At 40.1% G+C, this 24,482-nt stretch overlaps 1 protein-coding gene across 4 annotated transcripts in view; it reads right to left on the bottom strand.

Moving 5' to 3' along the window:
* iqca1 (IQ motif containing with AAA domain 1) overlaps positions 1 to 24,482 on the bottom strand; it is a 193,671-nt gene that overhangs the window by 60,342 nt on the left and 108,847 nt on the right. For all 4 annotated transcript variants that reach the window (XM_060827500.1, XM_060827499.1, XM_060827502.1 and 1 more), the window contains 2 exons: positions 20,687 to 20,762; positions 11,638 to 11,744 (listed from right to left, as the gene is read on the bottom strand). In XM_060827500.1, coding sequence (XP_060683483.1) covers positions 11,638 to 11,744; positions 20,687 to 20,762 — 183 coding nt within the window. The remainder of the gene's footprint in view (positions 1 to 11,637; positions 11,745 to 20,686; positions 20,763 to 24,482) is intronic.

Raw genomic sequence — 24,482 nt, 5'->3', positions numbered from 1 at the left:
GGACATGGGAGGAGGTGTTCAGGTCCTAAAAATATTGAATCGATACTGAGTCCTGAAGGCTGCCGCACTCTCAAGTGGAAAATGAGATGGTGTTCTTCCAACTCACACTGAGCCTCATTGGAGCACTGCAGCAAGCCTGAGACAGAGATGTTGGCCAGGGAACAAGATGGCATGTGAAGCGTCACTCTCTAAGGACAGAATGTGGGTGTTCCTAAAAGTAGTTGTCCAATCTACACTTTGTCTCCCCAATGTAGAGCAGATCACATTGTGAGCTTTACCTGTAAGGTGTGTCTTGGGTAGTGAGGAGAGAGGAGGTAAACAGGCAGGTGTCATACCTTCCGCAATAGCATGGAAAGGTGCCTTGGGTGCTGTGGGGAGGTATTGGGAGTGAAGAAGGAATGAACCAGAGTGTCCTAGAGGTGAAGGCCCCTGTGAAATGCTGACAAACGAGGGGAGGGGAAAATGTGTCCACTGATCGCATTCTGCTGGAGTTGGCAGAAATAGCAGCGAATGATCCTTTGGGTGTGAATATTGTTGGAGTGGTTACTGAGGACAAGGGGAATCCTCTCTGAGGGAAGGGAAGTGCAGGAAATGGTTAGACACCACTAAGGGCCCCCTGCAGAAGATGGAATCATCCATACTGATGGCACTCCTTGTGAGCAGAGATTTGAATTATGCAACTTGATTCTGCTTCCTGCATGCCACAATAAATTCTGGACTTTATAGGGAGAAGAAAGAGGGGATCGTTATTAATGTTGAAAGGAACCTATTTTGGATGCTTCCAAGTGTTCAAGTGCAGTCTGGAGAATAAAGTAGTTAAAATGCTCTTATCAAGTTTAAGTGAAGATTTTTGCAATTTAACAGTCTGTTAGGTTGCAGTATATCTAAAACACAGAACCTTAAGGATTGGCTGACATAATAAATCCGGGAAAGAATAAAAAACATATTTAACTTTACTAATGCCATTGATTTGTGAGAAAGCAGCTGTGTTTAATCCCATTTTGTATTAAGATTTCTCCCTTACTCTGTGATTCCCTTATCTTTAAAGACTTGTCCAACTCCCTTTTAAAATTATTACTTGATCAGCTTTCACAAACTTTTCAGGAAGATTTTATCCAGATCCTGACAACTTGATGTTTGAAAAGATTTCTCATTACGCCCTGAAATCTTCTGCTGGTAAGTCTGAAACTGTAACCTTTAGTTCTAGTTTTAATATTTATGCTTGCAAATTCCCTCATTACCTTAAAAATCTTTACTGGATTACTTCTTAACCTTGCCCTGTCCTGAGATGAATGGTTCTAACATGTCCAAACCTCTCCTCAAAATTGAAGTCTTTCATTTATTCTTGAAGTGCGGAATCGAAAACTGTCTGCAGTACCACTCATGAGGCCTAAGCAATGTTTTCAAACATTCTGACTTGATATCTTTGCTTCCATATGTTACTGCACTATTTATAAACCCAAGAGATCAGTGTGTGTATTCAACCACTTATCAAGCAAATGAAGAGAAGATTGTGTTAAGAGGAAATGGACAGACTTGTTACAAATAAAGAAGGTGTACCAAAATGATCAGCAGTAGTCACTTGGACAAGATCTGTATTCTAGGTTGCTGAAAGAAGCTAAGGAGAAATTATCATTGGGTATATCAGTGACACTGGAGGACAGTGGTCGTTATCATACCTCTGTCCAAGAAAGAGACAACTTAGGAAATTACAATAATCTTCCCAGTGTCCAACATGCATGGGAAATGGGAGGATGTCGTTACGTGAGAAATGTTACAGCAACTTAAAAAACTCAACTTATCACTGCCACAAGATAAAAGTGCATTTTAAAAACAAGCAGCCAGGACCGCTCATAATTACCATCAATGAGATTTTGATCAAAAGGACAGAGAGAGGGAGAGGCAACCAAATAAACAGTTTCAGGAGTGAGGGAATCTACCCAGTCATGATAAGTTAGCTAGGTGAAAGTGAGGACTGCAGATGCTGGAGATTAGAGTCGAAAGTGTGGTACTGGAAAAGCACAGCAGGTCATGCAGCATCTGAGGAGTAGGAGAATCAATGTTTTGGGCAAAAGCCCTTCCTGATGAAGGGTTTATGCCCAAAACGTCGATCCTCCTGCTCCTTGGATGCTGCCTCACCTGCTGTGCTTTTTCCAGCACCACACCCTCGACCCATGATAAGTTAGTTCCTTTGCTTGTAATATCTTCAGGAAAACACAATTCTTATTTTCATTTTTGAATCTTGGACTATTGGCATGTTGGAGAACTACCTCGTGAAGCAGGGAGACACCTTTCTGAATACGGGTTGTCTGAGAGTTCTGGATATCTGGGTACAGTATAATAGGGACATTAATGTGAAGGTGAGTCAGCTGACTGTTGGTGATGAGGAGGTTGTTGGAAATTAATTATCAAGAATGAAAGAAACTTTCATTTGGAAAAGTATGCGCTCAACAAGCTTTTCAAACTCTTTTGATGGAGAAACAGAGAAAGGTGATAAAAATAGTTCCGTGAATGTTTGTGTTGCACACAAAAACATTTGAAAGGCATTTGAAAGGAAGCTTGCTGAAAAGATTGTAGCCGTTACAATTGAAGGTGACAGAATGTGGCTCAAAAGGCATCAAAAATCATAAGTTTTATAAACAGAGGCACAAAAGCAAGGAAGTTATAAGCACCCTTATAAAACCAAAACCTGAAACTGATGTGTTGGCAGGAATTTTCTGGATTTTAAAGTTTAATGGCATTGGGACTTTTTTTGCAGATCCTGAAGAGGCCCTGACTGTGGTCTGCCCACCTGAAGCAATCATCTTCAGGGCAACTGATTAACAGGCTTCCTCTGCATTTGACATCTAATAAACTGGAATAATGGGAGGCATACCTGTGTCATAGGGCTAACTGGTGATGCCAATAGGAGAGGTGATCATCATTCAAACAATGCGAGATCTGGAGCACGTCAAAATAGAGGTCTTCCTGACAGGGTGTAGACAGCAAGTTTGAAAAGAAGGACTATAAGTGCGGAAGAGGTGGGCCTCCACATAAAGGTATATGGCTGTAGTCGATCCGTATACAGAAATGGGTGGTTAGGATTGGGAGTCCAATCATGACTTCCAAAAAGAAACTGGATAAGCACCTGATGGGAGACGTTTGCACAGCTAAGGAAAAGGTCATGTTGAATGGGGCTAGCTGAGCTTCTTTGGCAGAAAGTCAGTCAAAACACCAAATGACTTCCTTCTGTCCTTTCTATTAATTTATTGTAAGACTATAAGACAAAACAGGCATTCCTTGACAGGCTGGATTTGTGAGGGGTGTGAGTGAAGGCAGGGAAAATGTGTCCAATTTGTGCAGAACAGATTTTTGGAGATGTTTAAAACAAGCCAGAAAACTTTTTTAAAAATCTAGGTGACACAGTGGCTCAGTGGTTAGCACTGTTGCCTCACAGTGCCAGGGACCTGGGTTCAATTCCTGCATCACGTGACAGGATGGAGTTTGCACATCCTCCCCATGTCTATGTGGGTTTCCTCCAGGTGCTCCGGTTTCCTCCCACAATCTAAAGATGCGCAGGTCAGGTGAATTGGCCATGCTAAATTGCCCATAGTGTTCAGAGATGTGTAGATTAAGTGTATTAGTCTGGGGTAAATGTAGAGCAGTAGGAGAATGGGTCTGAATGGGGTACTCTTCAGAGGGTCGGTGTGGACTTGTTGATCATAAGGGCCTGTTTCCCCACTAAGGGTTCTATATCTAAAATGTATTTTACACTTAAAATGTTCACAAATATTTTAACATAGTAATCAGGTCTTGCGATGTCGATTTTGCCCTCTAATGCCCTGCACTTATACAGATATATGAATTAGGAGCAGAAGTTGGCTATTCAGTCTTGCAAAGTTGCTCTATCAGTCAGTAAGACCACAGCTAATCTGTTTGTGTTCTGAATTCCACATTCCCATTTACCCTGAGTAATCACTCAGAATCTCTCCACCCGAGCCTCAAAAACAATCAATGATCTTATCTCCACTGCCTTTTGAGACAGACTTCCAAAACTGCACAAACCTCAGAGAGAAAAAAAATCCCTCATCTTTGTCCTGAAAGGATGACCCTAATTTTAAAACTGTACCCCTTAGTTTTGAACTCACCCACATGAATAAACATCATCAAGACCATTAAGGTTTGATATGATTCAGACAAATCACTCTTCACTCTTCTCAACACAAGTAAAAATAAGCCCAGCCTACCAAATCTTTCCACAGAAGATAATCCATTAATTTCAGTGATCAATCGAGTAAATCTCAACAGAACAGCCTGACAAATTGGAAGCATTTTGTAAATGAGGAAACGAAAACTGCTTATAGTATTTGACATGCTGTCACACAAATTCTCACCTTTACACTTTATATGCAGATGGTTAGAACTCCACATTACAAAGTGGTATTTGCAAGGAACAATGTGCTGAATTCAGCATAATTCAGCCATGCGCAAGCTCAACTGATAAGCTGAATTGTTTCTTTTCAATTCTGAATCGATTCAGGAGTGTTCAATAAGTGCTTACAATTCCCAGAATCATGTCTAGTGTTTGAGATGTTCTGAAGTCTGTGAGTACACGCTGATTGACAATGATCAGTATTCTGCCTGTTGCAAACAGACAAAGTGACATACTGCTTGCGATGATCAAACAGTCATGAGGACATATTCTGGCATCATACCTGCAATGACATTACTGTTAAGAAGAATAATGTATCCAAATATTGTGTTCTTTCAATTAAACAAAAATTTGGGGTACAACTGTTCTCTGGAGCATTACCCATGGCAATACATCTACTAATCAAGTTGCCTTTTTAAATTTAAATGCAAGTTGGGGAACAATTATTCCCTGATACATTCTCTATGGCAAAGCCTCCATCAAGAAAAATCCTTTTTTTCATTCAGTATAAATTGTTGCCCCTTTAAAAGTTTGTATACGTGCATCTATCTTGATTAGTGTAAGTTGAAATGCTGCAACAGCATATCTCAATAACACATCTCTCAACACTGATTTTAAATGATTGAATGTGACTATTACAAAATATTCAAAACTGTTTTGCTTGGTGCAACTTAAATAGTGATTGAAAATGGGTTTATCTCCCAAAATACGCAATATTAATACTCCACAATTGGAGAGTAACCTGGTTTTAAATTATAGGACACGACTTTTAAAAAAATATACAAAACCATTTTCTAGTTCTATTAGGGTGCAGTTATAACAAGCCATTGCGTAATAGAACTATCAGCACAGAAGATCATTCATCATGTCTAGTTCATGTCTGAAAGCGCAAGTGGGGGCTCATTGATATTCTGGGTGTGCCTCCTACTTTTTTGGGTGGGGTAAGCTCTTAGCATAACATTTATAAAATTTGTACAACAGTTTGCAGAAACTCAACTTGCATTGAAAGTGAGTTCCAATTAAAATTTCACGATCTCCAAATTTTGATTAATGTGCCAAAGAAAAATAAATCAAGAAAACAATTCAGCTCACATATTTTCTCAACAAATCCTCAAGTTCTCTTTAAAGTGATAGGGTTAGGAATTGCCACAAAGTCATTACTATTTCTATCTATTTAGGAAGCAATTTCAACTTAATCCAAGATTAAGCTAATAGGATTGTTACAGCCACCTATTTTACACACCACCCAAACCTGGTGGGCTGTAAAATGGTCAGCAAATCCAAGCCTTTTGGGTGGGTTAGGCTAAAATTTTGGATCAGTATTGTCCTGAAAATATTTACGGCTGTCCTCTCACACTGAGGTCAAGTTTTCAGCTCATGACTCAGATATTGATATGTTCCACCCGCTACTTTAAAAGAAATCAGCAGATGCTAGGGTAAATAAAGATCAGAATCTTAAAAGCAGTACCGTGTGTAAGGAAACAATGTTGTAAGTGACTTCAGATGACTCCATTAGAATAATGATATGTGCTTAAGATGTATATTTTGAATCAAAAAATTAAAATATCTCTAAAACGTGGGAAAAAGAAGCCTTTATCTTGTTATTCCTTGCAGATGGCAGCTGAAGGTAAACAAGATTAGACTTGAAATTTTACACAGATTTAAAAGCTGTAAATGGTAAATAGAATTGAAGCCACTTCCTGTGGGATTTAAGCTGCGCTACTTATCAATAGATCCAATTTGGCAATCTGTGTTATTAAACAACCATGTCAGGTTTACAATTTGAGAGCTAACAAATTACGCTTTTTCACAAATATTTGTGAAAATGAATAAATATTTGTTAGACAATTGAGTTTGGGGCTCAAGAATTTGTGTATACGAGTCAGAAAGGAAGAACTGAAGATTTTTAAGAACAGGAGTAAAAGCTATTGGCACAAGCAGATTATTGCTTTCTCCAGATCATTGTTCAGGAATCATTAATTAATTCAAAAAGAAATTCACAAATTGACTAATTTATTAATTGGGGAAATAATAAGCAAGCTATGACAGTAGCACATTTTATCCAATACTTCATGAGAATGTGCATGATCAGTCTTGCTTTTCTTTCATTTAAATCATTTCTATACTTTTACGTCCTTTGGACTAAGAACAGCTAACATGATAGGAGAAGTCTCATGTCATTATCTTTGAACAAAATCTTTATGTAGAGCAAGAATATATTTATTTTTGTATTTGTAGGCCAATGTTTTCTCATACCTGGATCACGCTGCACATTGCCATAAACAATACACAACCAAAGGAATCTGGACTAGGCCAGATCTCTTCAAAACATTTCAAGAAGGTAGGCCAGACCCTAACTTTTCGAGATGTTTTAAGCAGATGTACAGTGGATATTCCAGGAGGGATGCAGCTGGCCCAACCACTTAGTTTTAAACAAGACAGAATTTATTCGCAATATTACCAAATGAAACACAAACAAAAGAGAACATAGAATAAGTTAACTATTTAAAACTCTATTGTACCTTAATGACGCTGCTGCAAATACTTGCAACAGCCTCATAAAGCCCCCGTTGGCAAAGAAAGGTAAAATCAAACACAGGTTATTACAGGAGAGATGTTAGACAGAGGGAGAGCTAGCATGGAGCTGTTTCTTTCACCAGCAGCCTCAAAAACTGACTGCTTCCTAAAACCAAACCATAACAAACAGAGAAAAGCTGAGCTTATAGATCTGGTCACTACCCTTTCATTGTACAAGTATGTTTTAAAAAAAAACACTTAAAAGCTTCTTCAAGTAGATAAACCCAGACATTTCAGAACCCGTGTTTTCTTAAAGCCACAACATTGTAGTTCCAAATACTGATCCTTGCTCTAAGTTCTTCATTCTTATTCCTGACACTCCTTGCACTGAAGCAGACACACTTTAGCCCATCCTTTTGTTCTATCAACTGTGTATCCTTCCTGATAGGCTCTCTGCATTCTATTTCTGCCCGATCAATAACTACCCTCTCTTCTGATCTGTAGCTCTGGTTCCCATTCCCTGCCAAACTAATTTAAACCCTCCCAAAGTGCTTTAGCAAACCGTCTACCCAGGACATTGGTGCCCCTCTATATTAAGTGTAACCCATCTAACTTGTAACTAGTGGTGTGCCACAGGGATTCATGCTGGGGCCACAATTGCTTGCAATATATATTAGTGACTCTGAAGAGGAAGGTGAATGCACAGAAACCTAGATGACGGATGACACAAAAATAGGTGGGAAGAATGGCAGAAAGAGTCTGCAGAGAGACACAGACAGGTTAGAGAGTCGGCAAAAGCTTGGCAGATAGAAAATAATTTGGAAACATATGAAGTTATGCACTTTGGCAGGAATAGAGTAACTGAATATTATTTAAATGGAGAAAGACTGCAAAATACTACAGAACAGAAGAATTTAGGACTCTTTGCCATGAATCACAAAAAGGCTAGCATCCATGTTCAGCAGGTAATAGGGAAGGCAAATGGAATGTTGGCCTTTATTTCAAAGGGAATAGATTTTAAAATTAGGGAGGTTTTGCTAAAACTATACAAGGCATTATTCAGACCACAACTGACAGCTTTGAGTCCCTTCTCTAGGGAATGATATTCTGGCATGAAAAGCAGTCCAATGAAGTTTCACTAAGCTAATATCAGAAATGGAGGAACTGTCTTATGGGAAGAGGTTGAGTAGATAGGGCTTATTCATTGGAATGTAGAAGAATTTGAGGTCACCTTACTGAACCATACAAGATTCTTAGAGGACTTGACAGGGTAGATGCAGAAAAGTTCATTCCCCTTGTGGGAGAGTCTAGAACTGGAGACGGCATAATCTCAAACTAAGGAGTCACACATTTAACAGAGATGAGGATGAATTTCTTTCTTAGAAGGTTGTAAATCCTCTGGAATTCTTGACTGAAGAAAGCGGTTGAGGCTTGGGTCATTAAGTATTTTCAAGGCTGAGTCGGACAGATTCTTAATCAGTAAGGGAATCAAGGGTTTTGCGAAAAAGGCATGAAACCGAACAAGACTATTGCTACTATAAAAAGACCATTGAATCTTCAAGTTGACACCTTCATAAACACCACATCCATCCATTTCTTGAATGAGAAGTTGGTGAATGACTACACCATGACATTTCTGCACAGCACCCTGGAAGTTGCTATGATTCATGTAACACTGAGGATTTTAAGAGAACAGTTCAGTGGAACATTTGAGAGAGATAGGAGGTACACTGAATGATTCTTATAAAGACCACATTTTGTTAATTTGCTTTACTTTTAGATTATGGACCAAAATGGGAAAAAGAAACGGATTTAAACCAAACAGAGTATGGAAGGCGATGTTGCAGCTTTAAAATAAGCTAGGGAACTCATTATGAATTGCAACAACACTGCTGCTCTATTGAAGCAGTTGGGGAGGATTGCTGAACTAATTAGTGATAATGGTGTGTGTTCAAGGCAGCTTTGCCAAGAGTCAGGCTGTTGATTGGTTTTTCAATCAGGACCAGCTGTGTGAGCCAGGAATGTTGTGCGTGATTTGCTTTGATTGGCTCCTGGGCAAATGGACAATACAGCAGCAAAGACTTCAGAATATAAAAAAGGTGGCATTCTTTATCTCTGCAGAGAAGTAACAAAGAATTGGAAGATAGGTGGTTGCTCTCACTTACAATATAAAAGATGCTGCTTCTAATCAGTGACTGAAAGATTGGACATTTAATGTGCTAGTTGCATTATATCTTCAGTGAAAAACCAAGTAGATTTGGGATGAAATTGATAGGAGATCAGAAGGACACAGATGAAGCAATCCTGTGTACTAATGCTATTTAACTGTGTTCCCCAAATATTTTTTTCTCTCCACCTATAACATTGACATTTTAATTTGTCAATGTTTGTACGTTTATGTAGGGGTTTAAGCAGGAGTAGAATTTAAGTTAGAAAGTTATAAGTTGGTAATTCTTATTTTGTTTGCCTGCAATTAAAATGTATTTAATTGTAATAAATAATAGCCTGTTGTTAAGTATAGAACTCTGGTCCAAGTTTTCCATGAAGCTGAGTTCATCACACAGGAGCATTGAGAACCTTGAGTAATTTGATTAAATCTTTAAATTTTGTGGAGGTCCTGGGAGTACTGGTGCTTCATTATCAGTGTGCTGTCCCAACCCATAGTCGTTCCAAGAATCTGTGATTTTTGTGGCCTATCAATGGCCTTTGGACTGAGGCTGCATTGTGCTTTACAGGCTTAGATGTGAACATTTGTTGATCAGGATAGCAGCAGAAAGCAGCTCTCTTTCTCTCAGTCAAAAAAGGCAAATCTTAAAGCAAAACTAGCTAAAAGCTCTCTCAGTGAAGTAGTTTGAAAGCCTGAAAAAGTTTCAAACATCAGGACCGAACTGTTTCCCAAGTGAATCTGAAATCTAACCTGAAGATCTGTTACTGTCACGAATTTGATTTTATAAACAGGGAGCCTAAAGAACTACGAGAAGTTAACTCATGCCACCTTCTGAATTCATACCTTTATCAAAAGGGATCCTTTTACTCTTTTGGTCAATTTCTTTTCAAATTTGTAACATCACTGCAGATGGTATTGCACTGTTTTGTCTGTGCATGATTATGTACATATGGGATTAATGGGAAATAATTGAATTCTGAATAGTGGTTTAGTTCTCATTTTCTTTTGTTTTGCCACTTTCATAAATAATCAGTCTGGCTTGTAATGGCAGTTATTCAAATTTATTAGAGAAGCCTGGTGGACATTGCTTAACTGTTGAAAACAAAAGAAAGACAAATTTAACATTTCAGTGCAACAACATTCTGTTGAAACTGTACAAAATGATGTTTGGGCCACAGACAGAGTATTGTGTCCAGCTCTGGAATCACATTTCTCCTATAATGTGGATTACATTTGGGAGGATGCAGAGGAGGTTTCTCAGGATGTTGCTTGGGCTGAGAGTTTTAGTTGTTAAGAGAGATTGGCTGGACTGGAGCTATTTTCCTTGGAGCAGAGAAGACTGAGGGAAGAACATGATTGAGACATATAAGATTGTGAGGGCACACACAGGATAGACAGGAAGGAAATGTTTCCCCTTTGTGGAGGGATCAATGACCGGGGTCATAGATTTGAGATAAGGGGCAAGAGGTTTAGAGGGAAGGTGAGGAAAATCTTTTTCACTCAGAGGCTGGTGGGATTCCAGAACTCAATGCCTGTGAAACTGGTAGAGGCAAATACCTCCAAAATATTTACGAGATATTTAGACAAAAGTGTCTGAATGGGTATATGAATCAGAAGGGTTTAGAGGGACATGGACTAAACGCTGACAAATGGGACTAAGTCAGAATGGAATGTCTGGTCAGCATGAAAGAGTTAGACCAAAGAGTCTGCTTCTACGCTGTATGACTCTTACAATTCTATAACTTTATTTTGGGTGATTTGCTAAACCATTTCATTAAAATTCATGGAGTAGTGGAGCTTGATTGCCAATGTACTCTTCCTATCAGAGTGATAACAGTACCTTGTGAAGTGCTTCCAGCATTAGCATTGTAGAATGTAATCCTTCTTTACAACGTGAATACAACGAATAGCATAAACTATGTGATCCTCTGGAAAACATTCTTCTAATATCAACTACCATTTGGATAACTATCACAATATTGATTATTATTGATTGCTGTCTCCTTCTCATGGCAGGAATTCCTTACAGGTGTTGCTTTTGTACCTGCACTGAGATGCATTCCCCCACACAAGGCCCGTCCCTGTAATGTGCACTGCTTCTCGGGTCACCAGGCCTGACTCCACCATGCACCTCCCACCCTCAGACATAAACCTCAGCAGTGTCTCCTGACTTGGGTTCGGAAGTCAGGAAATTTCTTGACTGCTTTGAGAAGAAAAAAAGCCACGTCAAGATTGGAAAAAAACATGAGGGAATATAGAGTGGATGAAGAGCCAGCGACTGGGTGTCACAAGTTGGAGATTTTAACAACTGGACTGTAGGAGGTAGAGATGATTGATGGAGGTTAAGTGCTGAACAGTCTAATGGGAAAGAATGAGGCAGAGTGGAAAACAATACAGTTGATCTTGATTTATACTGTCGATGTAGAGAGGAGGAAATTCTAAGGCCATCTATATACTTTTTCTAGAGTTTGTTGTGTTTGTGACCTTGAGCACCACTGCCACAACTCAAGATTGTTTTGTTTTCGGACTACACCTTCAATACCTGCACCCTGATTTCCTCCTCCACCTCTTTGCGTTTCTCTTCCTTGATGAGTTCAGCAACGTACTTCTGGGAAAAGTTTGTGTCCTCATTTCGGTTCTTCCACGTCGCTGCAGCACAAGAAGAGGAAAAGAAGTTGAGACTTTATTGACAGAGCAGATGGTCAACAGTTTAACAAATGCTACTATTGGCTCTTGTTTGTTTTTTTCCCCTAAGGCAGAAACAGGAAACGAGATGAAAAACAAAAGGGCTCCCATTTTCTGTTAATGCATATTGTATAGCAAGTTAGATCGAGCATTTACTGCAGCATTGTAGACTGAAGGTGTAAAAGGCTCTGTTTTTAAGGAGGTCTGGATTCACCACAGAGTGAAGGAAAATATCAAAGGCAGATAACTTAGCCTATTCTAGCCCCACCCTGTCTGGTAGTTGATAAGCCAGCAATGTTGGCAGTTGTTTTGCAGCAAGTTCCCTAGTTGGTTCAATATAAGTAATCATAGTCATACAACACGGAAACAGACAACCAGTCCATGCCAAACATAATTTCAAACTAAACTAGTCCCACCTGCCTGCTCGTGGCCCATATACCTTCAAACCTTTCCTATTCAGGTGATTATCTAAGTGTCTTTTCTTCACATCAATTTATACAATAAAATCTACAGTTAGTTTACCCGAAAGACAGGAATCATAAAATAATGATTTGAGAAGTTAAAAAAGTCTCAATATCATCACAGGACAAATGGAGAGCCAGTCTATTCAAATAAAATCAAATACTATGAATTCTGGTAATCTGAAACAAACACACAGGATGCTGAAGAAACTTAGCAGGCCAGGCAGCATCTGTGGAGAAAAACCAGAGTTAATGTTTCGAGTCCAGTATCTGGAGCTAAAAGGAAATGTAACTCTACAGATACTGCCAAACTTGCTGGGTTCTTCAGCATTCTATGTATTTGAGCCAGTATACACGGCTAGCCAATGTCTGTTTCTCAAATGGGTATAGTCAATTTTTTTTTAAATGTATACATATGTGTTAAAAAAGTAAAAAAAGCATCTAAAATGCAATTAGAATCTTGGTGGGAGTAGTGGAAGTGACACATTGTTTTGCTCCAGATATTTGAAAAATAATATCAGGAAGCAAGTTGAATTAACCCCTTGGTAATTAGGATGTGTGCCATCCATTCACAATGTCATAAGGGTTCCTGCACAATCTTATTATGGTCCTCTCCCACTTTCCTCTGAATAAAAGACAGGATACCAGTTGCAAAAGTATTTACGCTATTCTAGGAAACAGAAATCCTTGACGCATAAGATTTTACTAGCATTTTTATTTCTCAGACCCACCTAAATTACTCCGTCAATAACACTGTCAAGTAGCTGAAAAGAATAGTTAGGAATTTGACTTCACTAGAATGAATTGAATTGGATGCCTCAGGAGGCTGAAGAATCTGTAGACTAGATCATTTAGTTATGTTTACAAAATCAAGGAAGAGAATATTGTTTTGTTCCAGCAAAGTGGCTGTACTATTTGTAAAATTATCAAATAAACTTCAAGTGAAAATACATGAACTGAACTATAAAGGATCCCTATATACACCTCAGAGTGCAGTAAACTTCCAATGTCTCTGGTGCCTAACTGCAAGTTAAGTTCATCAGTACAGTATTATAGGACATCAGATTATATTCCAACAGGTTTATCTGAAATCACAAGTTTCCTGACAAACGAGTAGTGCTCCAAGACCTTGTGATTTCAAATAAACCTGTTGGTCTATAACCTGGTGAGTCCTGAACCGTTCACCACAGTCCAACACTGGCACCTTTACATCATCATTGGAATTACATATGCAAACCAACATGCTTTTTGAAATGTACAACTGAGATCTCTTGCTTATCTATGATATTGCAGGGATTCATGCAAATTTCCTTGAACACATCAATGTACGCCAATGCAAAAGCATGTGAATGAGCTTCCAGTTCATGGCAACCAACAATATCATCTGCCCACCACACGGAAAAGGCAAACTTCACATTCCAGTTTACAGCAAGCCTGATAAAAAAAAAGACATAAGAATATAAGAAAAAGGATCAGGAGTAAGCAACTTGACCTTCAAGTCTGCTTTGTCATTCAAGGCTTAGCATGGTTCAATGGGGAAAAAACCTCTCATTCTCCTGAATGCTCAGGAATACAAGCCTGGTCTACTCACGATCTTCTTATGGAATGACTGCCTCATCCCAGAAACCTGACTACTAAACCTGTATTGCCATCCTCTAACACAGGAGACCAAAACTATACACATACTCAAGATGCAGGGTCATCAAGGCCATACATAATTACAGTGAAACTCCTTCATCTCTATACTCCAATATCTTTGTAGGGAACAACCATGGCATCTGTTACCATACTATTTGGCCTTTCCAGTAGTAGAAACTGTTTTTGGTTGTACCCCCTGCAGAACCACAACACTGGTCCTGACGCCTTGGTTGATGACACATGCAGCTGACACACTCATAAACCTGCATATACCCTCCAACTCTGCTGACTAATTCTTGGCTTATTGCAGTTCATGACTATCCAATAATCCATGCTTTATATGTGCCCCTGGGGGGTGAGTTTGCAGATATCTGCTGAAGTTTGTTCTACTGGCTCATTAATTATGTTCAGCCCTTCATCCTCTCCATTTAGTCTGTCACTAATCAACTGTACTGGCCACAAGTGGAAAAAGCATCGGTTGTTAGGAGGGAGAGGTTGGAAAGAATATCTAAATTGGGTCCATGCTATTTTGCCATGGAACATGCCTCCATTCTTGCTCTCATGAGGTTTGTAAAATTGTGCATAATATGACTATTTATAAAACTCAAGAACCCAAATCTTCTGCTATGCCTTTGTGAGGGGCAGGTCATGCCTCACAAGCCTTATTGACTTCTTTGAGGATGTGACAAAACACATCGATGAAGGCAGAACAGTGGATGTAGTGTATATGCATTTTAGTAAGATGTTTGATAACGTTCCCCATTATCAGCTCATTCAGAAAGGAAGGAGGCATGGGATGCAGGGAGATTTGGTATCTGGATACAGATTTGACTGGCCAACAGAGGACAGAGAGTGATAGTAGATGGAAAGTATTCAGCCCGGAACTCAGTGACTAGTGGTGCTCCTTACAGGTCTGTTCTGGGACCTCTGCTCTTCGTGATTTTTATAAATGACTTGGATGAGGAAGTCGAAGGGTGGGTTAGTAAGTTTGCCAATGACACGAAGGTTGGTGGAGTGATGGATAGTGTGGAGAGCTGTTGTAGATTGCAACAGGACATTGACAGGATACAGAACTGAGCTGATAAGTGGCAGATGGAGTTCAACTTGGAAAAGTGTGAAGTGATTCATTTTGGAAGGTGGAATTTGAATACAGAATGCAAGGTTAAAGGCAGGATTCTTGGCAGTGTGGAAGAAAACAGGAATCTTGTGGTCCATGTCCATAGATCTCTCAAAGTCGCTACCCAAGTTGATAGGGTTGTTAAGAAAGCATATGCTGTGTTGGCTTTCATTTGCAGGAGGATTGAGTTTAAGAGCTGCAAGGTTTTACTGTACCTTACAGAGCCTGGTCAGACCACACTTGGAATTTTGTGTTCAGTTCTCATTGTCTCATTATAGGAAGGATGTGGAAGCTTTACAGAAGGTGCAGAGGAGATTTACCAGGATTATGCCTAGACTGATGGGCACGTCTTATGAAGAAATGTTGAGGGAGCTAAGGCTTTTCTCACTGAAGCAAAGAAGGGTGAGAGGTGACTCGATAGAGGTGTAAAAGATGATGAGAGGCTTAGATAGGGTGAATAGTCAGAGTCTTGTTCCCAGGGCAGAAATGATATGCACAAGGAGGCATAATTTTAAGGTGATTGGAGAAAGTTTTAGGGGAGATTTCAAAGGTTAGTTCTTTACACAGAGAGTGGTGAGTGCGTGGAATGCATTGCCAACGGTGGTAGTAGAGTCAGATACATTAGCGACATTTAAACAACTCTTTGAAAGGCACATGGATGATAGTAAAATGAAAAGTATGTAGGTTAGTTTGATCTTACAGTCGGATAAAAGGTCAGCACAAATCAAGGGCCAAAGGGCCTGTACTGTGTTGGACTGTTCTATGTTCTACTCTCTCGCTGTGTAGAGCAAATGGTACGTTAGCCTTCAAAGTGAGAGGATTCAAGTGCAAGAGCAGGGATGTCTTGCTGCAATTATCCTTGGTGAGACCATACCTGGTGTATTGAGGGAATGCAGCAAAGGATTAACAGACCAATTCCTAGAATGACAGAACTAATATATGAAGAGAGGCTGGATCAGTTAGGACTATATTCAGTTTAAAAGAGTTGAAAAGAATGAAAAAGAATCCTACAGAAACCAATAAAATTCTGACAGGACTCGATAGGAAGATGTTCTCCCCGACTAGGGAGTCATGAACCAGGAGTTACAGTTTAACATGAGAGAAGGCCATTTAGGACTGAGATGAAGAGAAGTTACTTCACCCAGAGATTGGTGAGCCTGGGGAATTCTCTGCTACAAAAGCAGTTCGGGACAAAACATTGAATGCTTTCATGAAGGAGTTAGATATAGTTCCTAGGGATAAAGAGATCAAAGGGTATGGGGAGAAAGCAGGAACAGAGCACTGAGTTAGATAATCAGCCAAGACCATATTGAAACACACAGCAAGCTGAATGGCCTACTCCTGCTCCTACTTTCTCTGCATTGCCACATTCAGAAATAATGCACAAACAACTGCACACTCTTTAGATTTGTGCCAATCTCACCTCTCCTCATCCCTTCTTCCAAAATGCACCATCTCACACTTCATTGCATTAAATTCTGTTCCTCCTTTTTTCTGTCCATTCTACTGACATATCGCTATTTTATTGTAATTGATTGGCATCATCCTCAACATGTGTCATACCTGCAAGTTCAATAACATTGCCAAATTTTGAAATTTTATTCTGTATTTGAGTATCTAAGCAATTAATTTACATCAAAAAGGCAATGTAGCTAGAATCAAAGCTTGGGGAGCACCCCCAATGTCTTCTGGTGTGAAGAATGACTGTACTTTTCCTCTTTTCTGTTCTTCAACCCATATTGTTGTCCTCTCAAACTCTCAGTTACCCAACATTTCAGGTGTAATTTGCTCAAAATTTTATATTTTAAATTTACTTCTTTACTTGCATCAAGTGTATTGTATGTACTACTCAAGCCCTTGCAAGAAACCTGTAACCACACTTCAACTCCAACATTGTTCTTGAGGTGCTGGATATGACCCTTGGCGATGCACGCTCTGAACTCCCTTACACAGTGTCAGCGATAGTCCCTTGATAAACTCCTGTCTTTGAATTTGAGAAACTGGGAGACCAATCTAGACTGACAGTACACTGCAGCATGAGGAAGCTCTGCATTGTTGGATGTCCTGTCGTTTGATTGAGGAGTTAACCTGACACTGTTATGTCTTTCAGATCAACATAACATCTTTCAAAGAAAAGCAAGGGAGTTCAACCTGGTATTCTGTCCAATATTTGCCACAATGCCCAAAAAATATTATCCAATCGTTAATAATGGCTGTTTGTGGGAATTACTCGTGTGTAAATCAGTTGCTTTTTTATGGTATAACTATTCATACATTTCAAAAGTGATTAACTGCTTGAAGACATCCACTGTTTATGAAACCTGCTGTCCAATCAGAAGTTTTTGTTTTGCCGTCTGTTAAATTTGCTGTCGCTCTGACATTCTGCATAATTCATCTTTTTAAGGCATGGCTGAAACTGTGTTTTGCTTATACAAGCATCTCATTTGTAAACACATTCTCTGATTTCATTTCACTGTCTTTGGGTTAACACATTGGCCTATTTATGCTGCTTTTCATGGGAAAGCTTTTCAATGTTCTAGTCACCCAGTTATAGAAGGGATATTATCAAGCTGGAGAGGGTTCATAAGATATTTACCAGGATGTTGCTGGATATGGAAGGTTTGAGTTATAAAGAAAGGGTTGATAGACTGGGACTTTTTTTCACCAGAGTGTAGGAGGTTGAAAGCTGTCCTTATAGAAGTTTATAAAATAATGAGGGGTATAGATAGGGTTAATGGTAGGTGTCTTTTCCTTAGGATTAGTGATTTTAAGACTGAGATGTGTTGATCAGTACTTTTCATGAAAGTCATGGGTCATGTCTATAGGCCCAACCACTAACTGTGTAAGTCCTGCCCTGGTTAGTCTTTCACAAATGCAACACCTCATATTTATCTAAATTAAATCCATCCACCATTTTCACTTCACTCCCAGTTGATCAAGAACCCAATGTCATTTGGGAAGTCACCAAACAGATTGAAATAATTTGTTAGCAATGTGCAGAGGTGAAGTCGAAGTATTGGAGGCACTGCACAGCCCTCCAAACAACCCATCTTCCAACCTTTCATTTACCAGCCAGACCCCAGGTGGCTGTGTGGAATGCTGTGCCCCAGAAGGCAGTGGAGGCCCAGTCTCTAGATTCGTTTAAGAAAGAGTTGGATAGAGCTCTTAAGGATAGTGGAATCAAGGGTTATGGAGATAAGGCAGGAACAGGACACTGATTGAGGATGATTAGCCATGATCATAATGAATGGTGGTGCAGGCTCGAAGGGCAGAATGGCCTATTCCTGCATCTATTGTCTACTGTCTATTGTCTACATGGCAAAGTTTGCCAATCACACATTGATCTTATCAACCATTCCTGAACTCAAGCTAGAGTGGAGGCAAGTGATCCTCAATCCCAAGGGAAGCCTACAGGAGACACATACATAGCAGAATCCTCACAATTGGTAAAAGTTTCATCATTTTCACACACTTATTAATGTTGGCTCAGACCTGCATTTGGTCCTGTCAGCAGAACCTATGGGAGGGTCAGTGAAACTTTGTGCAATATTTTAACTTGCAGCTGGAGGCCATTAATATAGGATAGTCGATAAGAAATCCATTTGGAATTCAGAAGGAACTTGTCATCCAAAGAATCGTAAGAATTTGGAATTCGCTCCATGAGGAGTAGTTGAAGAGAACAATATTGATTCATTTGAAGGAAAGCTAGACAAGTATATGAGGAAGTATTGTCCACTGGGAACAATGCTGGCACTGCTGGTATCACACCCATATAAGGCCTTAAATCAAGCAGGGAAACAGACACAGGTGAGTAGTGGTGTGAGGTTGGGGAGCCACAAGCAAAGTTTGAGGATTGTTCAGCATTAATCACCAGCTAAGGGCATCAAACTGGCAGGGTAACATTTATAGGCAACATATCCACCACTCTGACACCTGATTAAATACATTAGAGTATTACCTGGAGGCTCCCTGCCTTCATTCCTGATGAAGGGCTTTTGTCCAAAACGACTATTTTCCTGCTCCTCGGATGTTGCCAAACCGGCTGTGCTTTTCCAGCACCACTCTAATGTAGACTCTTATTTCCAGCATCTGCAGTCCTCACTTTTGCCCACCTGATTAGATATCCCTGCCACCAATTTCACCAGCTACAGGAGAGGGCACACCATTCTATCCCTCATTTCAGAGCACTTCTTTCATGAAAATACTGATAACACTCTTTACCCTTTAGTCAAATATTATTCCAAACAATATTTGGGTAATTTAGATACGTCACTCTCAACACACATTATAATCATAGAATCCCCACATGTGGGAACAAGCGATTCGGCCCATTCAGTCCACACTGACCCTCTGATCAGCATTCCACTCTTTGCTGAATAGTAGCCCCCACCCTCCTCCAGCCCTTGCTGGTGATTCTCTTCCCACGCAACCAACCTTTCATAAACTCTTAACCCACCATTACTCGCCAATGCTCATTCTTTCACGGTTTATGTGCATTATTGGCTAGCTCAATATTTGTTTCCCATCCCAAACAAGCACAGAGTTGGGATGGGGGGGGGGGGGGGGGCGATAATTCCAGATAGTGTTGTGTTTCCTCTAAGTTTCCTCCCTGGAACTGACCTTTGGAACTCAATAATGGCCCTCTTTATTTTGTTAATATTAGTGTGTACCACAACTTCTGAAACATTCCCATTCTCCCTAGTAGAATATTCTGCATGCTGTCTGTGTTATCCTTTTCCCTGGCAACAAGGAGGCAACACAGTGGGTGGCACAGTGGCTCAGTGGTTAGCACTGCTGCCTCACAGCACCAGGGAGCCTGGGTTGATTCCAACTTCAGGTGACTGTGTGGAGTTTGCACATTATCTCCATGTCTCTGTGGGAGTCTTCCGGGTGCTTTGGTTTCCACCCATGGTCCAAAGATGTGCAGGTTCGATGGATTGGTCATGCTAAATTTCTCACAGTGTGCAGGCTAGGTGGATTGGCCACGTGGAATTCAGGGTTAAAGGGATAGGTGGGGGGGTGGATGCTGTTCAGAGGGTTGATGTGAACTTAATGGGCCAAATGGCCTGCTTCGATGCTGTAGGGATTCTATGAACACATCATACAATGACAGTGGCAGAATTGCCCCAACAATAGAATCTTCTTTGAAAACTGTATGTCTACATTTTGCTGTTCCCTCCTCTCCAGTCCCTTGGGCATTAGTGCTACAGTCCTCCTTTAGGCTATCATCACTGTTCGCAGCCTATAATGCTGAGTGCCTGTTGAACAGTAGTATACACAAGCAAGACTTCTGTACCACCAGCCTTTACGTCCTTCTCTGGATGTCCACCCACCTTTTATTGTAACCCCTCACCATCTCGAAGATACAGTGTGCAATGCAGAAAAGTCTCTTGCTCCCTGATGCTCCACAGTTGTCTCTCACGTTTGGAAAAGCCAAATGATCTGGAGCAGCAAATGACACTTCCTGTACACCTGGTCACAAAGACAGGTGAAGATGGTGCAGAATTGCTAATAACAGGTCTCAGGCACACATTTATGGTGTAATAAACAACTATACTCCCAAACAGAACCATGCTTAAACTGGTAACTTTAATAATACCCTTGTTTTTCTTCCATTTTTCAGAAATACTACTTATAATATCACTATCCAAAACATGTTACTGACATACTTAAATCATCACATTCCCCACCTTCGAATGTGTTTTGACCTTCTTTGATTGTGGGGAGGAAATGACTCTCTGCTATTTTCCAACCATCCTCTTCCACCTATGTGAGAAAAAAAACATAATTACGTGTTTTTGAATTTTGCCAGGGTCACATTACACAAGTCAAGGCTTATTTTACGTTTTTGATTTTTGATTTCCTGCTTCGGAAGTCTAAAGCAAGCTGTGTCTTTTATTGTTTTGCTTTTCAAAACAGTTCACCATAAAGCTGAAATTGCAATATTGTAAAATTTGAAGTGGAACATGGAACCGGACTCAATGTGCTGATTGTTCGACAGCTTCAAATAAAATGACCTACATTTTTGTACAACTGAATGCAAAGTAAAAAAATCTAAAGGAGAAATTTAACTTAACAAACTGAAGGATAAAATCCAAAGATTTTATAGTGTTTTTGCTTGAAACAAACTTTTATTCTGAATGTGCAGAACTTCCTTTGTTTCCAGATTCTGAAGCAAAACAGTGCAATCTTACAGAACCGTAAATTTGTTTAGCAGTGTTTTGATCTCCCATTTGCTATATCAGGGCTGAACAATTATACAACTCCCATGTATTTTTTTGTTGAGGATTGCAACGCAACCAGAATGGCACCAGAGTCCTGATTTAAATTGTCCAGCTTCTGAACGCAGGACACATCATTTTCACTAGAGGAGTGGAAATTGCAGTTTTTAGATCCAAGACCAAGTGCTGTACAAGTTCAATCAGATACACGTTCTACCAATACAATATAAAAAATATCACTGATGGATTTTAGCCATTTGAGCAAAAAGATCTAAAGCCTGCAGAATTATTTGGAGAATTTGAGCAACATCTTAGATTGGTCCAAGTGTATCTTTGGGAAAGTTCCAGGGACCCATATGGGGAGACATAACGTGGTCTTTGGGATTGTTAAAAGTGTTGTTGTGTTGTGTCTTACCAGACTAGAGGGGCTGCTCTCCCATTAGAGAGAAGTGACTGGTGGTGATTTAACCTAAGAGCCACCACACCTCAGGCGAGGGAAGAGTTGGAGAAGGAGAGACCTTCATAGTAACCTCGAACCAGTGTTGGAAATTGAATGTTAAAAGTAGTCACGATCGTACATCTAAAAAGCAAATAGACTCATTGGAAGCTGTCAGAATATTTAAATTCTCAAGTTACTTCATTTCTTTAGAAGTCTGCTGTGACTGTTTTCAATTTCTATAAATGGTTGTTGGCAATGAGTCTAAGAGTTATTATGATAGGTTGTTAGTACAGTAATCCTATTGTTATCATACTAGAGGCAACATTTTTACAGCTTATTTCTTCTGGATCACAGTGACAGGCTTTTTATATAGCATGTTTCTGAACCTGTAGCTCAGTCGATACCTTGGAATGGTGTCCAGAGGAGGTGGGCATGGCTTCCACTAACTCATCCACGCACCCACTACCCCAAATTAAAATTAGGATATCTGGGCACTTTACGCTGTGTCAGATTGGAGACATTGCAAATATTCCCATTTGCATAAAGAAGCAGCTCCATCCAGAGCAAAGAGGTCTATAACAGCAAAGGGATGTTATTCGCAGTCTCCAAGCAGCCACAGCTGGAACAAGTCCTGAGATGCTTAGATGGCTGTGAGAATAAAAATCCAGAAGCAAAAGGCTATGAACATATCAGAGAGAAAGACGTCCTACAAGCCTGTTGAAGGCTCGAGTATAGACACCCAAGTTCATGAATAAGTAAGGTGAGCTGCCAGTTTGTTTATAGGGTCTCCAGGAGACACATTTAAGAAAATAGCACAGAGTGTACAGAAATGTATCCAGAAACTAATTATCCAGAAAGAAAAGATTTAGAGTGGCTCATCACTGTGATTGGAGTACAGGTAAGGGTATTGCTCAGAGAAAATGGAAGAATTCTTCTTTTTACTGTTTGTAGAAATATCATTACAATGGCTCTCATTTGTGTCATTTTTTAAAAATAATTGTGTCATAAACTTTTACAATTTGTTTGTAAAAAGTACATGAACATATCCACAAGAAACTGATCGTCATGGTAAACAAACATAAAAATAAAGCTTTGGTCTAAACAAGCCAGTTTCCACAATGGAATCTGACTGCCCAGTGTTACCATCAGCTGGGGACATAACAATGTGCATGCATATGTTACACGTGTGCATGGACTGCATATCAGAATCAGTTATGTGGCCACCAGATAACCCTTGTTGCTTAATTTCTGTTTGCTGCAATGACCTGAATGTAGTTAGCCCAGCGGACAACTGCAGATTAAAGATATCACTATGACCATAATACCTGGCAAGAATCTGCACGATTCCCTATCAATGGTCCCATTGAGGCTGGATGTTTTAATTCCAATATAGTTGACAGCTATAGGGTTTAGAATGTTTAAAAAGAACAGGGAGGGTGGAAAAAGAGGAGGGGGTGGAGTATTGCTAATCAGAGAGTGCATCACAGGTACAGAAATGAAGGTTGTTGATGAAGGTTTGTCTACTCAGTCAGTATGGGTGGAAGTTAGGAACAGCAAGGGAGCAGCCACCTAGTTGGGGGTTTTCTACAGACCCTCTAATAGCAGGAGAGAGATTGAAGAACTGATAGGCCGGTAGATTATGCAAAAATGTAGCTGTTGCAGGGTTGTTTTGATGGATGATTTCAACTTTCCCAATATCAACTGGAATCTCCTTAGTGCAAGTGGTTTGGATGGAGCAGTTTTTGTCAGGTGTGTTCAGGAGGGTTTCCTTACTCAGTATGTAGACAGACCGACGAGGGGAGAGGTCATTTTGGATTTGGTGCCCGGCAATGAACCAGGACAAGTGTCAGATTCGCGGTGGGAGAGCACTGGTGACAAGTGACTACAATTGCCTCACCTTTACCATAGCCTTGGACAGGGAAAGGAGCCATTACCATGGGAAGATATTTAATTGGGGAAAAGGAAATCATGACATTATCAGACAGGAGTTGGGAAGTATAGATTGGGAGCAATTGTTGCACAGAAAGGGCACAACAGGCTTATAGAAACTGTTTAAGAAGCAGTTTTTGCTCGTGATGCACGAATTTGTCCCTTCGAAACAGGTAAGAAGGGGTAAGATTAAGGAGCCTTGGATGATGAGAACAGAGGAGCTTTTCATCAAAAGGAAGAAGGCAGCTTACGTAAGTGGAGGAAACAAGGGTCTAGCACAGCTTTAGAGGATTGTAGGCTTGCTAGAAAGGAGCTCAGAAATGGGCTGAGGAGAGCCAGGAGGGGGCACGAGAAGGCTTGGCAGGAAGGATTAGGGAGAACCCAAAAGGCATTTTACTCATACATGAGATAAGAGAGTGATCAGGGAGAAGGTAGGGCCAATCAGGAATAGTGTAGGGAACTTGTGCGTGCAGATAGGGGAAGCCCTAAATTAGTTTTTTGGTTTCGTTGTCACTAAGGGACCTTGTTGTGAAAGAAAACTTTGAGTTACTGGGATACAGCTTGAACAGATCAAGATTGATGATGTACTGGAAATTTTAGCACACATTAAGATTTATAAGTCACCTGGGCCAGACCAGAATTATCCCAGGCTGTACCGGGAAGTAAGAAAGGAGGCTGCTAAGCCACTGGCAAAGATCTTTGCTTCCTCACTCTCCACAGGAGTCATACCAGAGGATTGGAAGGAGGCGAATGTTGTTCCTTTCTTCAAGAAAGGTAAGAGGGAAATCCCTGGCAATTACAGACCAGTCAGTCTTACATCTGTGGTTAACAAGGTTTTGGAAAGAATTCTGAGGGATAGGATTTATGACTATTTGGAAAAGCATAATGTGATTAAAG

The sequence above is a fragment of the Hemiscyllium ocellatum genome, chromosome 7 (genome assembly GCF_020745735.1).
Source record: "Hemiscyllium ocellatum isolate sHemOce1 chromosome 7, sHemOce1.pat.X.cur, whole genome shotgun sequence".
In the NCBI taxonomy this organism is placed as follows: Eukaryota; Metazoa; Chordata; class Chondrichthyes; order Orectolobiformes; family Hemiscylliidae; genus Hemiscyllium; species Hemiscyllium ocellatum.
Note: the sequence above shows the minus strand (reverse complement) of the source record. Positions and strands in the feature narration are given on the sequence as shown.